General features: G+C 33.3%; 1 protein-coding gene across 1 annotated transcript in view; it reads right to left on the bottom strand.

The window, feature by feature from the left end:
• The window catches only part of LOC136027619 (discoidin domain-containing receptor tyrosine kinase B-like), a 99,842-nt gene that overhangs the window by 54,119 nt on the left and 29,879 nt on the right, over positions 1-15,844 (bottom strand). The window contains exon 4 of the mRNA XM_065705037.1: positions 3,462-3,693. Coding sequence (XP_065561109.1) covers positions 3,462-3,693 — 232 coding nt within the window. The remainder of the gene's footprint in view (positions 1-3,461; positions 3,694-15,844) is intronic.

Genomic DNA, 15,844 nt, shown 5'->3' with positions numbered 1-15,844 from the left:
CTAATTTCATTACAATTAAAAATCATTCCCGAAAATTAACAAAATGTTTTTGTGTTTCCTATCAGATTTTACATCACCATAATCTAACTATATCCTGCTATTCCAGGCAACTGTAGTTTTTCTTCAACATTTAAACATTAGTACTTTTTCTGTTAAGTAAAAAAGAGTAGATTATAGCCTGCAGGTCTACGATTTTTTTTTCAGTCTGGGACCTCAGATCTATGACACGACCATCACTATAATTAAATTACTTCGTATATGAAAGGGACTGCTTCCTCATCAACGCCCCGTTCTTTACACTAAAGTTTGACTCTTTCTCTCAACTCTTCTTTTTAAAACAGTAAAAAACTTCAGCGTAAAGAGCGGGGCGTTGATGAGGAAGCAGCCCCTTTCATATACGAAGTAATTTCTGTTCGTTTTAAGTTTTAATGTCACTCCTTACTTTCAGTTGAAAAAAACTTGTTTTTTTAAATTTAATTTCTGAACGTTATTGAATCAATGTATGTTTTGATTTTGGCTCTCCGAAGAGGAATAATTAAAACGAAATTTGTATATTTTTTTTTATTTTTGGCTAAATGGCTTTCTCATAATTTTGATCGAATGATTTTGATAAAAAAAGAGCGGGGGAGGAACCCTAGTTGCCCTCCAATTTTTTGGTTAATTAAAAAGGCAACTAGAACTTTTAAATTTTTACGAATCTTTTTATTAGTAAAAGATATAATTTTGTCCCAATTCATTAAGAATGACCGGTAGAATAAATAGTTGACATTACTAAAAATACTTTATCTTAAAGAGCGAGGTATTAGGAGGAGGTAAGCCCTCATATGGGTAATAATTTCTGTTCGTTTTAAGTTTTAATGCAGCTCCCTACTTCCAGCTGAAAAAACTTTTTCATATTAATTTTTTGATTGTTTTTTTCTTAAGTAATGCTAGGAAATCCTGAACTCCCTTCATGGAAATTTTCTTCCCCCATAACAAATTCCTCGATGAAAAGCTCCCCCAGAATATCCCCCTCTTCTCAAACCCTCCCCCAACCAAAAAATCCTCCTGAAAACGCCTGTACACTTCCTAAAAACCATTACTATATGTAAGCACTGGTCAAAGTTTGTAGCTTGTAGCCCCTCCCACGGCGACTCTGGGGGAGTAAGTCGTCTCCAAAGACATAGTTATAAGGTTTTTTGACTACGCTGAATAAAATGGCTATCTCAGAATTTTGATTCGTTGACTTTGGGAAAATAATTTGCGTGGGAGGGGGCCTAGATGTCCTCCAATTTTTTTGGTCACTTAAAAAGTACACTAGAACTTTTCATTTCCGTTAGAATGAGCCCTCTCGCAACATTCTAGGACAACTGGGTCAATACGATCACCCGTGGGAAAAAAAAAACAAACAAAAAAACAAACAAACAAATAAACACACATCCGTGATCTGCCTTCTAGCAAAAAATACATAATTCACATTTTTGTAGAAAGGACCTTGAAACTTCTACAGTAGAGTTCTCTGATACGCTGAATCTGATGGTGTAATTTTCGTTAAGATTCTTTTAGGGGGTGTTTCCCCCTATTTTCTAAAATAAGGCAAATTTTCTCAGGCTCGTAACTTTTGATGGGGAAGATTAAACTTGATGAAACTTATATATTTGAAATCAGCATTAAAATGCGATTCTTTTGATGTAGCTACTGATATCAAAATTCCATTTTTTAGAGTTTTGGTTACTATTGAGCCGGGTCGCTCCTTACTACACTTCGTTACCACGAACTGTTTGATAAATTGGTTATCCTGCATGCAGATATATTTTATGAAGGAGACACTATAATAATAAAAGATTACTAACATTCAATCTCCCATTCATCACTCTTTCCAAGCATAATCTCCAATGTCATGTCGATAAAAATATAAGAATCTTCTTTTTCAGCACCACAGAGAAAGTTTAAGAGAGAAATAAATAAACAGTATAAAAAAATTACAAGTAAAAGAAGTAAAAAAGTAAAAGAAATACAACCAAAGAGAAAAGTGAACAAAAAGTATAGCTTTTTATTGACTTCTCATGCATTTTATTTCGGAAATGAAAACATATTTTGTAGATTACTGAATTGATAGAATATTGGGTTGTTTTCTTTTGTTGTTTTCTCTTTGATGTTAATATCTGTTTTCTCTCTTTTTACTCCACTATCCTCAGATTGTTTTGTGCAGTGGATTATGAACATATAGTTATTATTATTATCATTATATGGAAAATGCTGTGAGTATTATGGAGCTAAAAGTAATGGGACTGAGGCAAATCTAAGATTGTAATAGTCTTCATTGTTATAAGGCTTTCTTTCGCTTAATTGATCGATTTCTTGAGCAGGTATGTACCCACGAAGATTGAGGCCTAGGAACTTAGGCATCCCAAATTTTGTCCGATTTTATGGATATTTTTATTCAAAATATCAAATTAAAATTGCTTTTTCATTATTGACCCCCCACCCTCTGAAAAAAACGTGTATGCATGCATGACATCAAGGATGAACAGCATTTGATGAATATTCAGACAAAAAAAGTTGATATTTTTATCTTTTATTTTGTATATTCGTATCATATCTGTGTACAGTGGTGAGGATTCAGATGACATTACCTGCTTAATATTGGCTTAATATTTATATTTTATATCTTATTTATTTTTTTATATTTTAATATTTATATCTTATATTTTGATATATATATATATATATATATATATATATATATATATATATATATATATATATATATATATATATATATATATATATATATATATATATATATATATATATATATATATATTTTATATTATATCTTAATATTTTCGGCTTAATTGCTTAATATTGGCTATCCCTTTCCAATCTCATAATATTTATGAATTTTTCGATTTTAATTGTTTCATTAGCAATTTAAGTTTTTAGAACTTTAAGTTTTTTTAATTGTTTCATTATGCCATAAAACACACTATAAAAGAAATTTGTTAATTAAAATGAGCCCTAAGGTGAAATGCGTTTAAAAAGCGACTTAACCATGCAATGGTGTTTTTAATCATACAACAGCAGTACACATAACCATGAAAAAGTTAGTCCAGCCCTTTTTCCTAAGAAAAATTATCTCCCCCCAATGTAATCCTGGTGATGCCAATTAAATAAAATGTATAAGGAATGCTTCTAGCATAAGAATGTGAAAAATCATTGTAAACTTCTCTATAAATGTTGCCAGAGAGAGAATCCTAAGACTGGAGGATTTGATGGATTATGGCCTCCCTTTAATTGAGCTCAAAATTGGCAAATTAGAGGTGAAAGACACATATTATATATTAAAAAAGAAAAAAAAAATCTATATTCTAGCCCTCCGAAGAAAAATTTTGGCTATTTGCAGACAACTTCCAACATCCAAACCCCTCACCGCATGAATTAACCCCATATGGGTTATTGAAATTCGTTATTTTACTTACATTTCCACCAGTAGCGTTGTGATACTCGGCCCACTCTTGAAGAGTTTCCCTCCAATACTCAATTCGAAATGCTTCTGCATATTCCTGACCTTGTCCTTTTCCATAACGACCTTGTGTCTCAACTGCTGTTATTACATGATCACTATTCAAGTTGATTTCGAGCCATTCGTTTACTCCTGATTTAATAACACTAGAGGGGCACCACGCTCCTCCTCCTTTGTCAATACGAGCCCTGTAAAAACAACTAATTTTAGCATATATTTTTGAGACCCCTTTTTATGAAATGAGCTCGAAATGCATCTATTAAAACCAACAAGCCGCTAAAACGAAATCCAATGCAATAAGATGCTAATAAAGAAATGGTTGATCAATATTTGTTAATATTCAAGGTTGTAACATGATGGGAATCAGGATGGGGAGAATACTAACAGCTGGGACTATCAGTATATGTCAAACATTCTGCCAACTTCTTAAGTCTTTTTCTTTCGGTAATCTTGGATAATATGGTATTTCCTTTCTTATGTTGTTGATGTCATGATGATAAACATTAACACTGTGCTTAGAATAAAATTGAAAGTAGAACATATTTCGAAAGTTTTTTTTCTAATAATGTTAATATATCCAAAAATGCTGAGATTTCCAAGAAAGAATATTAGTAGGCCTATATATTAAACTGTGTATCTACTTTGATGTGTGACCTTCAGTCGCCTTGGCTAATACGACGATTTTCTTTCTTTTATTGTTAACTTAATAACAATTAGAAATAGATATTGATCGAAATAAATACTGTTTTCAAGTAAATCATATATGATGTTTCGGCCTTATTTGAACGTTATAAATGACGTTTTGGTCTTCATAACAATAAACACATAAAAAGAATCGAATTTTGATGCTTATCAAAATACGTAATATCCGTCAAATTTAATGGTACCCATAACAAGTTACAAGCCTGAGAAAATTTTCCCAATTTTTGAAAAAGGAAAACACCCCTAAACATCAAATGATCTTAATGAAAATCACTTCATCAGATTTAACATACCAGAAAACCCTCCCGTAGAGGTTTCAAGCTCCTATGTACAATTAAATAAAAAAAACAAGTTTTTTCAACTGAAAGTAAGGAGTGACATCAAAACTTAAAACGCACAGAAATTACTTCGTATATGAAAGAGGCTGCTTCCTCATCAACGCCCCGCTCTTTACGCTAAAGTTTGACTCTTTCTCTCAATTCTTCTTTCTAAAACAGTAAAAAACTTTAGCGTAAAGAGCGGGGCGTTGATGAGGAAGCAGCCTCTTTCATATACGAAGTAATTTCTGTGCGTTTTAAGTTTTGATGTCACTCCTTACTTTCAGTTGAAAAAACTTGTTTTTTTTATTTAATTTCTGAACGTTTTTGAATCAATGCATGTTTTGATTTTGGCTCTCCGCAGAGGAATAATCAAAACGAAATTTGCATATTTTTTTTTTTGGCTCAATGGCTTTCTCATAATTTTGATAGAATGATTTTGAGAAAAAAGAGCGGGGGACGAAGCCTAGTTGCCCCCCGATTTTTTGGTTAATTAAAAAGGCAACTAGAACTTCTAATTTTTTACGAATCTTTTTATTGGTAAAAGATATACGTAACTTATAAATTAGCTTAGGTAAAGAACTTTCGTATTCTCATGTTTTTATTACATATATGAGGGGATTCGCCCCATCGTCAGTACCTCGCTCTTTACACTAAAGCTTAAATTTTATCCCAATTCATTAAGAATGACCCCTGAATCACAAAAGCCGTAGAATAAATAGTTGACATTACTAAAAATACTTTAGCGTAAAGAGCTAGGTATCATAAGGAGGTGAGCCCCTTATATGGGTAATAATTTCTGTTTGTTTTAAGTTTTATTGCTGTTCCTTACTTCCAGGTGAAAAAGCTTTTTCACATTTATTTTTTATTTATTTTTTTTTAAATAATGCTAGTAAATCCTGCTCTCCCTTCATGGAAGTTTTCTTCTCATATGACAAATTCTCGATGGAAAGTTCCCCCAGCATATCCCCCTCTTCTCAACCCCTCCCCCAACCAAAAAAATCCTCCTGAAAATGCCTGTATACTTCCCAATAACCATTACTATATGTAAGCACAGGTCAAAGTTTGTAACTTGTTGCCCCTCCCACAGGGACTCTGGGGGAGTAAGTCGTCCCCAAAGACATAGTTATAATATTTTTCGACTACGTTAAATAAAATGGCTATCTCAGAATTTTGATTCGGTGACTTTGGGAAAATAATTAGCGTCGGAGAGGGCCTAGGTGCCCTCCAATTTTTTTGGTCACTTAAAAAGGGCACTAGAACTTTTCATTTCCGTTAGAATGAGCCCTCTTGCAACATTCTAGGACAACTGGATCGATACGATCACCCCTGGGAAAAAAAAAAAAAACAAATAAACACGCATCCGTGATCTGCCTTCTGGCAAAAAATGCAAAATTCCACATTTTTGTTGATAGGAGCTCGAAACTTCTACAATAGGGTTCTCTGATACGCTGAATCTGATGGTGTGATTTTCGTTAAGATTCTATGACTTTTAGGGGGTGTTTCCCCCTATTTTCTAAAATAACGCAAATTTTCTCAGGCTCGTAACTTTTGATGGGTAAGACTAAACTTGATGAAACTTATATATTTAAAACCAGCATTAAAATACAATTCTTTTGATATAGCTATTGGTATCAAAATTCCATTTTTTAGAGTTTTGGTTACTATTGAGCCGGGTCGCTCCTTACTACAGTTCGTTACCACGAACTGTTTGAAAATGTCGAGTTTTGCACTTTTGCCAGAAGAAAGGTCACGGGTGCGAGATTATTGGAGTTTTTTTGTTTGTTTTTTTTCGCCATATGTGATTATATCGAACCAGTGATCGCAAAAGATCGGGAGAGGGCTCATTTGATCTGATATCAAAGTTCTAGTGCCCTTATTGAGTGACCAAAAATATTGGAGGGCAGATAGCCCCCTTCCCACACTCATATTTTCCCAAAGTGACTCGATCAAAATTTTTAGGTAGCCATTTTGTCCAACATAGTCAAGAAATCTAATAACTATTATTTTAAGGATGATCTAACCCCCCACATTTCCTGGGGAAAAGCGTTGCAAGTTATGAACTTTGCCCTTTGTTTACATATAGTATTGGTTACTGGGAGGAGGTATATAGATATTTTCTGGGGTGTTTTTTTTAAATTGATTAAAAAAAACAATTTTTTCAACTGAAAGTAAGGAGCAACATCAAAACTTTTTTATGTATATAAGCGAGGTCGTCCCCTCGTCAATACTTTACTCCTTACGCTAAAGCTAATTAAGAACCTTCAAAAGAGTTATTCATTCTATTGAAACGACCTTTGTGATTCAGGAACATTCTTAAAAAATTGAGACAAAATTCGAACTTTAGAGTTGAGAGCGAGGGATTGACGAGGAGGCAACCCCCCTCATATACATAATAACTTCTGCTCGTTTTAATTTTTGAGGTTTCTCCTTATTTTCAGTTGACAAAACCTGTTTTTTTGTTTAACTAATAATAAGTAATATTATTTAACATATAATAAAAATATAAATAAATTGGTACATCGTTTTTTTGCAAGTTGTTTTCCAAATTTCTTGAAAAGACAGAGACTTATCAATCTCAAATAAAGAATTTACTTCCAAACAAAATGGCTGGGACTGTTTTTACTTCTACACTGCAAGAGTATTCTTCAGATGGGACCATCGCTTAGCTCTTATAAACTTTATTCTCATATTTCGTCGAACAACCCAGATTTAAAGTTATGTTTCCAGAACTCCGGAAGTTAAATATAATTCAAATTATCAAGACAGTGACAATCAACACAACTGCTTGGACAGGTAAAGTGGAAGCTAACACACTTAAAAATTTACGGAAGTTAAAAATTAAAATTAAATAAAAATTATTAATTGCTTAATTAATTAATTTAATATTAATATTAAATTAATATTATTTAATATTAAATTATAATAAATTAATTAAAAGTAAATTAACTAAAATTAATTAAAAATTAAAATTAAAAATTAAGGGAGTTCTCGAATTTAGTTTTTTACTGAAAATGACTTCCATATACTGTTATAAAGTTTTTGGTAATAGTGGTTACACAAAAAAAAGAAATGTATGTGAAAACAGAGGTGATAGAAGCGGAGGAGATCAATAGCCCCCTACATTTTTTACTACGCCTACCCTAGATTTGGAAAAATATTATCCTTGATATTGTCATTGAAAAATTACCCTTCTTACATCTTTAATAAATATATTTTACCCCCCACACACATGTTGGCAAATTACTGCACCTTAGCGAAAAACCCGTTTAAAGCAAAGGCACTTGTGTATTAAACGGAACACACCCAAGAAGTGAAATTAGGTTAGTCACAATGAAATATACCAAAACATGATGATAATATAATACTCTAGAAACAAAATTATAGAAACTACGACAAATAACAATGGAAAGCAGGCATTGCCGAATTCATTATATTAAATACCCAGCCTAACTTAACCTAACCCCTTCTAAATATTAAATATTTAACTAAAATATACCTGCATCGCAGTTTTCTCACTCAAAATAAGCAAATCCTAACCGATTCCAGAGAGGCAAACCGGTTTTTGTCAGATCTTAGACAGCGTAATTCTTCAGTGTGTTCCGCTTAACAGACAACAATTATGACAACAGAACAAATATGCATAAACAAATAGCACCAAACAACTTGAAAAAATGTAGCTCCCCTTTGAAGGCTTTGAAGGTTCTCTGGCAACCAAAATATGGTTAAAGCTTGAATCTTACAGATGAAAAGCGTTGTCAAATTTAACTAATTTGCTATGGTATATATTTTCGTGGTTTCAAGCGGCAACACTGACGTAAATGTGATACCAGCCTAAAAACTTCATAATTCTAAAACAACCAAAAGAAAAATTTTTGAAACCAATTTCAAGATATGATTAGACCTAAGCCAAATCCAGGGATCAAAGAAATATTAGTATTTTTGATATGTTTGATGCCTTAAGATTACACCCAAGACAAATTAGTTAAAAGGAAACGAAGTTGACGATAAAACTCCAAAATGCAACCTTTCATTTAAATGTCAAATTACTGAAGCGGGCAAAAGTAGCAATAAATAATATCAGAGATTAATTGAAAATTGTTTCGAAAATGAACGGTATCCTTCTGTGACAAGTAAACTATTATCCAGAATGATAGTGGCAGGTTTGTGGAGCTCGTTAAAAAAAGCTAAGGTCAAGGGGTTGTGGATTCCAAGCAGGGAAACCCAACAGTTTCGCCTTTTGTTAAATGCAAGGAAGTACTGATTATACCAAATTATCGTCTTTGAAAAATGAGATAACTGTGGGAAACGTAAAACAATAATAGAAATATACAGAAGTTGTCAAGGTCAGACCTAGATATAGCCTTGCTTTTTGGCTTCTGAAAAACTGAATTAAAGTCAAAACTAAACTTTAAACACAATATATGAATTGGCAAGAACAACTTATAAGAGGAATTAATTATGTGGTTGAACAAGATATTGTTTAATCCCTCATTCGGTAGTTGAATATGTTTAAGTTAGTCCACCAATAAATAAAGGGATTTTACGTAATGCGCATGGGTAGCATTCTTCCCTTCAGTACAATCTGCGCTTAGTTATTTCTTAGCGTCACTTCAAACTTTACTTAACTTCATTTCCCTTCAAAAGTTAGTAAAATTTCACGAAAAAAAAAAAAAAAAACACACAAAAAACTTTGCAAAATTTGCGAAATAAGTATTATTCTCGACTAGCTTCCAAGTTCAACAAAAAGTTTACTTTTGGATTTTTTAAAGCGCATTAAGGTAAATTAAAGTGTAATATATTATAAAAAGAAAAAAATTAAGGATATACGCTCAAATTTTAGGTGAATACAGTGTAAACAATAGCAGTAATTATTAATTTGTATGCCTCTGTTTAGAGATGTTCATATAAACTGAAAAATCGTCATTTTGCTTTTCTGTTTAAAATGCAAGGGCGTGTTCTTTAAACTTTAAGAAAACACGTAAGAAATTTTACGTTTCTGGTAGAAGTGATCTTAGCCTTAAATACCCCCCCCCTCCTGCGGATATGCATGGTTGAACTACTGCATCTAAAGCTGCCAGACTTAAAGTGATTTTTCTTACAAATTTTCTTAGTGCTGAGGATGTTCAAATTTCGAAATACCGTGAAATTTAACTACCGTAATTATTAAAATCAATTTGAATTTTTCAACCAGCCAAAGAATAATTAAACTCAATAAGAGGCCTAAAAAGAAAACGATCATGAATATGGCTACTGGGGCTATATTTACGTTTTAATGTTTGATTTTTTCTTTTATTGTTTCTTTAGATGGGTATTACCATCCATTTAGGCTTGCCCCCCCCCCCCCCCAAAAAAAAAACGTTCCTTGTGTAAAATTCTCCTCGTAAATTCCCCCTGTGGAGAATCCCCCAAATTTCCTCTGGATAATTACGGATGTTCATTAGAAGGGAAACTGAAAGATCCACTCACCTGTTTAAGTCAGAGGTAATTCTATAGCGTTTCCATAAAAGGGCCATAAAGATTTAATGTTTTAATATTTATTTGTTTTTTCCCAGATGCACTTCATATCGAAAAGATGATCATATAAACTTTGGACGGGGCTCATTTGAAAAAATTCAGTTCAGTTAAGGGGAGCTTTGAAATAAATATCAGAAATGTTTCGTGAAATAAAAGGGGAGGCATCTCCCCACCGAATCCTTATCGAGGCTTAGTATATATAAAGGGAGATGATAGATCCACTCCTATCCCTCCTAGACCCTTTCCTATATTTATCTGACGGCTCATAGAGAATTAGACAATTTAAGCACTAAAACATGCTCTTTTTGGTACGTGTTTTGTACTTTCTCTTTGGATTCTTAGTTTTGTGTGTGGGGGGATATCCCATGGGGGTATTTTCCATGGGTGTAAATCTATAGGGGGGGACTATTCACAAGGAGAATTTTCCAGATATGTTTTTCCAGGTGAATTTTCTGGGGGGAACGTTTAAACGTGTAGGTTTTCCGGGGGACGTTGGCTCCCATTATTTATGTGATCAATTGCCCGATTAATTTAAAATACCATCCAGTGAAAAAAAAAATCTTTGCAAAAACAACCCATAGTTTTAGCCTAAGGGTCATCACGTATATCCTTGTTTTTTTCTTTCAAATGAACCACTTCTTTTTTGGAACATTGTGAAAAACAAAAACAACCACATAAAAAAAATGTTTGAATGAGTGACTTACTTTGAAGAAGAATAAATTGCCAGTGGCAATTTCTGAGCATCACATCCTTTACAGAGAAGGAGCATTTAATTCCCCCAGGCGCGGAGGTAGGAAACTAATGGGAACAGGAGATGAAAAAAACGCACAAATAAATAGGTTAATTATACTAAATTTGTGTGGTATATAGTATAACATAAGATATGTCAATGAAGAAGATAAGCTCAAATCCCCTTTGCCAGTTCCTGCTTTCACCTATTTCTGGAAAAAAAAAATTTAAATAAGTGTTTCGTGGGCATGTTAGGTATATAAAGACCATTCTGCATGGTCTTTATTGGGAGTTTACATGGGAGTCAGATTTGGATGAGGGTTGTTACCCGGGGGTGTTTGAGAGAAGGTGATTGTCTTTTTTCTGTTTTCCTTTCATTTTTGTTTTAATTAGTGTAGGATGCTTCTAGAAACATTTATGTAATTTTTTTTTATTATAGTTTTTAATTATGGATGTCTTTAGGAATGTTTATGTAGATAGTCGCTACGGGTTGGCAAAATATAAAGTTTTGCCTAGCATAGTGATTTATATCTGCAATAGTTTATATTTTTGTATATTATGTAAATAAAAAAGTCAAAAGTCTGTATTGTGTTATAATGAGGTAAAAATAAATTATGAAGTTCAGAGCATTACACATAATTTTAAGATTGCTTTTCCGTCGAAATTAATTTTTTTTCTTTTTTAAGCCACATTTTAACGTCCTGGCAAAATTTTATTCTCGTTTTGAAAGAAAAAAAAACAACTAGAGGCACGTACGTAAGAGTTAGGAAAAATGGGGACAAACGGTTTTTTGAAGGGTTAACCCAAGCAAACTATCTGAAAAACTAAGAAATTATGGAGGAAATCGTAAATATAAAGATGTTCAGAACGAGGGGTGAAGGCGTTTGCACATAGCATGAACACTCTTCAAAAACATCAGCAATGCTTGAAAGACCATAACTATCATACAACAAGCTTAAATTAGGGCCAGAGAAAGAAAAGAAGAAAATACAGAAAGAAAGAAAATGAAAAAAGTCAAAACAACAACAAAGATAATTGTCAACCGTCAGCCAGCGAACAGCAGAATAAAGCTGTAATTTTGGCAAAGACCATTACTAAATCGTCTTCAGTGTGAACAAATGTGTTTTTAAGTCACTATTTTTTTTAGCCCTGGTTTTAGCCTTATCATCTTTGTTTTTGCTGTTCACTGGCTAAAATTCCTTCTCGTTGTCATTTCATTGCTCCATTTTTTCCTTCTTGTGTTTTTTGCCCTTCCTGTACAGTTAGTATTGAGTAAAACCAATCTCAGTGCCACAATGCCACAATTACATAACTAGAACAATTGTTCCACTAATTTAAGTGCCAGAACAAGCACTGATTCAAATAAGTTTTATTCAAGGAATTATAATTTAAAGATAATTGTAATAAGCGTATGTGCAAATTATTTATTTTTGCAGATTCTTCATATGTAAATAATAATCTATAGTAGACACGCTTACAAAACAAAAGAAAAAAGCGTAGCATTGAATTAAAAAAATCAAACTTCTAAAGATGCAATAAGAAGAACACAGTAGGCTACATCAAGACACAAATATTGTCATTTAAGCCTCAAGGAAGATAGTCAACGACATGTCGAAGGACAGAGTTCTGTGCTTTTTTATCGACCGTCTTTCTAATTCAAGGCTAAACAAAACGCGGTCACCAATGCAGTATTCATCTAAAATTAAATAAAAAACAAGTTGTTTTTCAAATGAAGGAAAGGAGGAAATTTAAAAATTTAAGCAAAGAGAAATTATTCCTTGTGTGAGGGGGGCAGCCCCCTCCTAAATCTTTCGTTCTGTCCCCTCAATCCCCAAATATACGAAATAGTTTCTATCCATTTTAAGTTTTGACCTCGCTCTTTTCTTTCACTTCGAAAAAACTTTTATTTTTTAAATTTAATTTCTGATAGTTTTCGAAATGATGCCGGGAAATTCTTTTCCCCTCAGTGGAGAATACTCCACACAAATATTCCTTCCTGAGTAGTATTCCCCCCGTGAGCCCCTCCCCACTAAAACTTTCTACCGTCATCCCCAGAGGCATGGTTAACTATACCGAACTAAATTCAAGGCTAAACAAAACACGGTCACCAATGCAGTACTTATTTAAAATTAAATAAAAAAAGAAGAAAATAACAAATCTCAAAATTTTGACTGGATGTCTTTTTGCAAAAAAAGAGGCATGGGGGGATTTCTCATCAATATTTTGGTCACTTTAAAAGGGCACTAAAACTTTTAATTTCCATTTGAATGAGTCATCTGCCGATTTTCTAGTACCATTAACTTGGTACAATCCCTTCTGGGAAAAAAAATATAAAATAAACACAATTCCTTTATTAAAAAAAACTCAAATTTCCACATTTTTTTAGATAGGAGCTCGAAACCTCTACAGTATGGTTCTCTGATTGGTGAACATGATGGCGTCGTTTTCATTAAGATTGTTTGACGTTTTGGGGATGTCTCTCCCTTTTGCAAAACAAAGGCATGGGGGGATTTCTCATCAATATTTTAGTCACTTTAAAAGGGCACTAAAACTTTTAATTTCCATTTTAATGAGTCATCTGCCGATTTTCTAGTACCATTAACTTGGTACGATCCCTTCTGGGGAAAAAAAAAATATAAAATAAACACAATTCCTTTTATTAAAAAAAAACTCAAATTTCCACATTTTTGTAGATAGGAGCTCGAAACCTCTACAGTATGGTTCTCTGATGTGGTGAACACGATGGCGTCGTTTTCATTAAGATTTTTTGACGTTTTGGGGATGTTTCCCCCTTTTGCAAAAAAGAGGCATGGGGGGATTTCTCATCAATATTTTGGTCACTTTAAAAGGGCACTAAAACTTTTAATTTCCATTTGAATGAGTCATCTGCCGATTTTCTAGTACCATTAACTTGGTACAATACCTTCTGGGGAAAAAAAAATATAAAATAAACACAATTCCTTTATTAAAAAAAACTCAAATTTCCACATTTTTGTAGATAGGAGCTCGAAACCTCTACAGTATGGTTCTCTGATTGGTGAACATGATGGCGTCGTTTTCATTAAGATTGTTTGACGTTTTGGGGATGTCTCTCCCTTTTGCAAAACAGAGGCATGGGGGGATTTCTCATCAATATTTTAGTCACTTTAAAAGGGCACTAAAACTTTTAATTTCCATTTTAATGAGTCATCTGCCGATTTTCTAGTACCATTAACTTGGTACGATCCCTTCTGGGGAAAAAAAAAATATAAAATAAACACAATTCCTTTTATTAAAAAAAAACTCAAATTTCCACATTTTTGTAGATAGGAGCTCGAAACCTCTACAGTATGGTTCTCTGATGTGGTGAACACGATGGCGTCGTTTTCATTAAGATTTTTTGACGTTTTGGGGATGTTTCCCCCTTTTGCAAAAAAGAGGCATAGGGGGGATTTCTCATCAATATTTTGGTCACTTTAAAAGGGCACTAAAACTTTTAATTTCCATTTGAATAAGTCATCTGCCGATTTTTTAGTACTATTAACTTGGTACGATCCCTTCTGGAGAAAAAAAATATAAAATAAACACAATTCCTTTTATTAAAAAAACCTCAAATATCCACATTTTTGTTGATAGGAGCTCGAAACCTCTACTGTATGGTTCTCTGATGTGGTGAACATGATGGCGTCGTTTTCATTAAGATTGTTTGACGTATTGGGGATGTTTCCCCCTTTTCTAAATTAAGAAAATTTTCTCAATCTTATAGCATTTGAAGCGTAACATTAGACATGATGTATTTTTTATATTTGGAATTAGCATAAAAACCCGATTCTTTTGATGTATTACTTTTTTTCAAACTTACTTTTTTTAAATTTACAGTTACTGATGGGCTTGTTAGTTTTTCACATACAGTTCGTTACCACGAGTTGTTTGACGCTTCGTAGATACAGTAAAAGGCTCTATAAAACTTTACATAATTACATAGGCCTGAAAAAATACTAAGACTGTCTGTGTTTGCAAGCCAATGCTGTAATACAGAAACACAATGGAAACTTGGGAGTGCAGCTGCTGTAAACAAAAAAGTTAAAAATATGTTTGTTAAAATTAAGTTAAGGGCTAAAGCCGATTTTGCGCAGCTCAACCGTAACCCTGAAATAACTCAATCAAACAGTTCGTGGCAACGAACTGCAGTAAGGAGCGACCCGGCTCAATAGTAAATGAAACTCTAAAAAACGGAATTTTGATGCAAAAATATACATCAAAAGAATGAGATTTTCATGCTGATTTAAATATATAAGTTTCATCAAATTTAGTCTTTGTAATCAAAAGTTACGAGCCTGAAAAAATGTACCTTATTTTAGAAAATAAGGGAAAACCCCCTAAAAGTCACAGAATCTTAACGAAAATCACACCATCGCATTCGGCGTATCAGAGAACCCTATAGCGAAATTTTCAAGCTTCTATCTACAAAAATGTGGAATTTCGTATTTTTTGCCAGAAGACAAATCACGGGTGCGTGTTTATTTGTTTGTTTGTTGTTGTTTTTTTTTCCCCAGGGGTCATCGTATCGACCAAGTGGTCCTAGAATGCCAGAAATGGGCTCATTCTAACGGAAATGAAAAGTTCTAGTGCCCTTTTTAAGTGACCAAAAAAATTGGATGGCACCTAGGCCCCCTCCCACGCTCATTTTTTCTCCATAGTCAACAGATCAAAATTTTGAGATAAACATTTTGTTCCGCATAGTCAAACACCATAATAACTATGTCTTTGGGAATGACTTACTCCCCCAGAGTCCCTGGGGGAGGGGCTACAAGTTACAAACTTCGACCAGTGTTTACATATAATAATGGTTATTAGGAAGTGTACAGTCGTTTTCAGGGGATTTTTTTTTTTTTTTGGTTTTGGGGCTGGGGTTGAGGGGAGGGGGCTATGTGGGAGGATCTTTCCTTGGAGAAATATGTCATGGGGGAACAGAAATTCAATGAAAAGGGCGCAGCATTTTCTAAAATTACTATAAAAAAAACAATGAAAAAATAAACATGGAATTTTTTTTCAATTGAAAGTAAAGAGTAGCATTGAAACTTAAAACGGGCAG

This window comes from Artemia franciscana, chromosome 5 (genome assembly GCF_032884065.1).
Source record: "Artemia franciscana chromosome 5, ASM3288406v1, whole genome shotgun sequence".
Taxonomy (NCBI): Eukaryota; Metazoa; Arthropoda; class Branchiopoda; order Anostraca; family Artemiidae; genus Artemia; species Artemia franciscana.
This window is presented reverse-complemented; position numbering and strand designations above follow the sequence as displayed.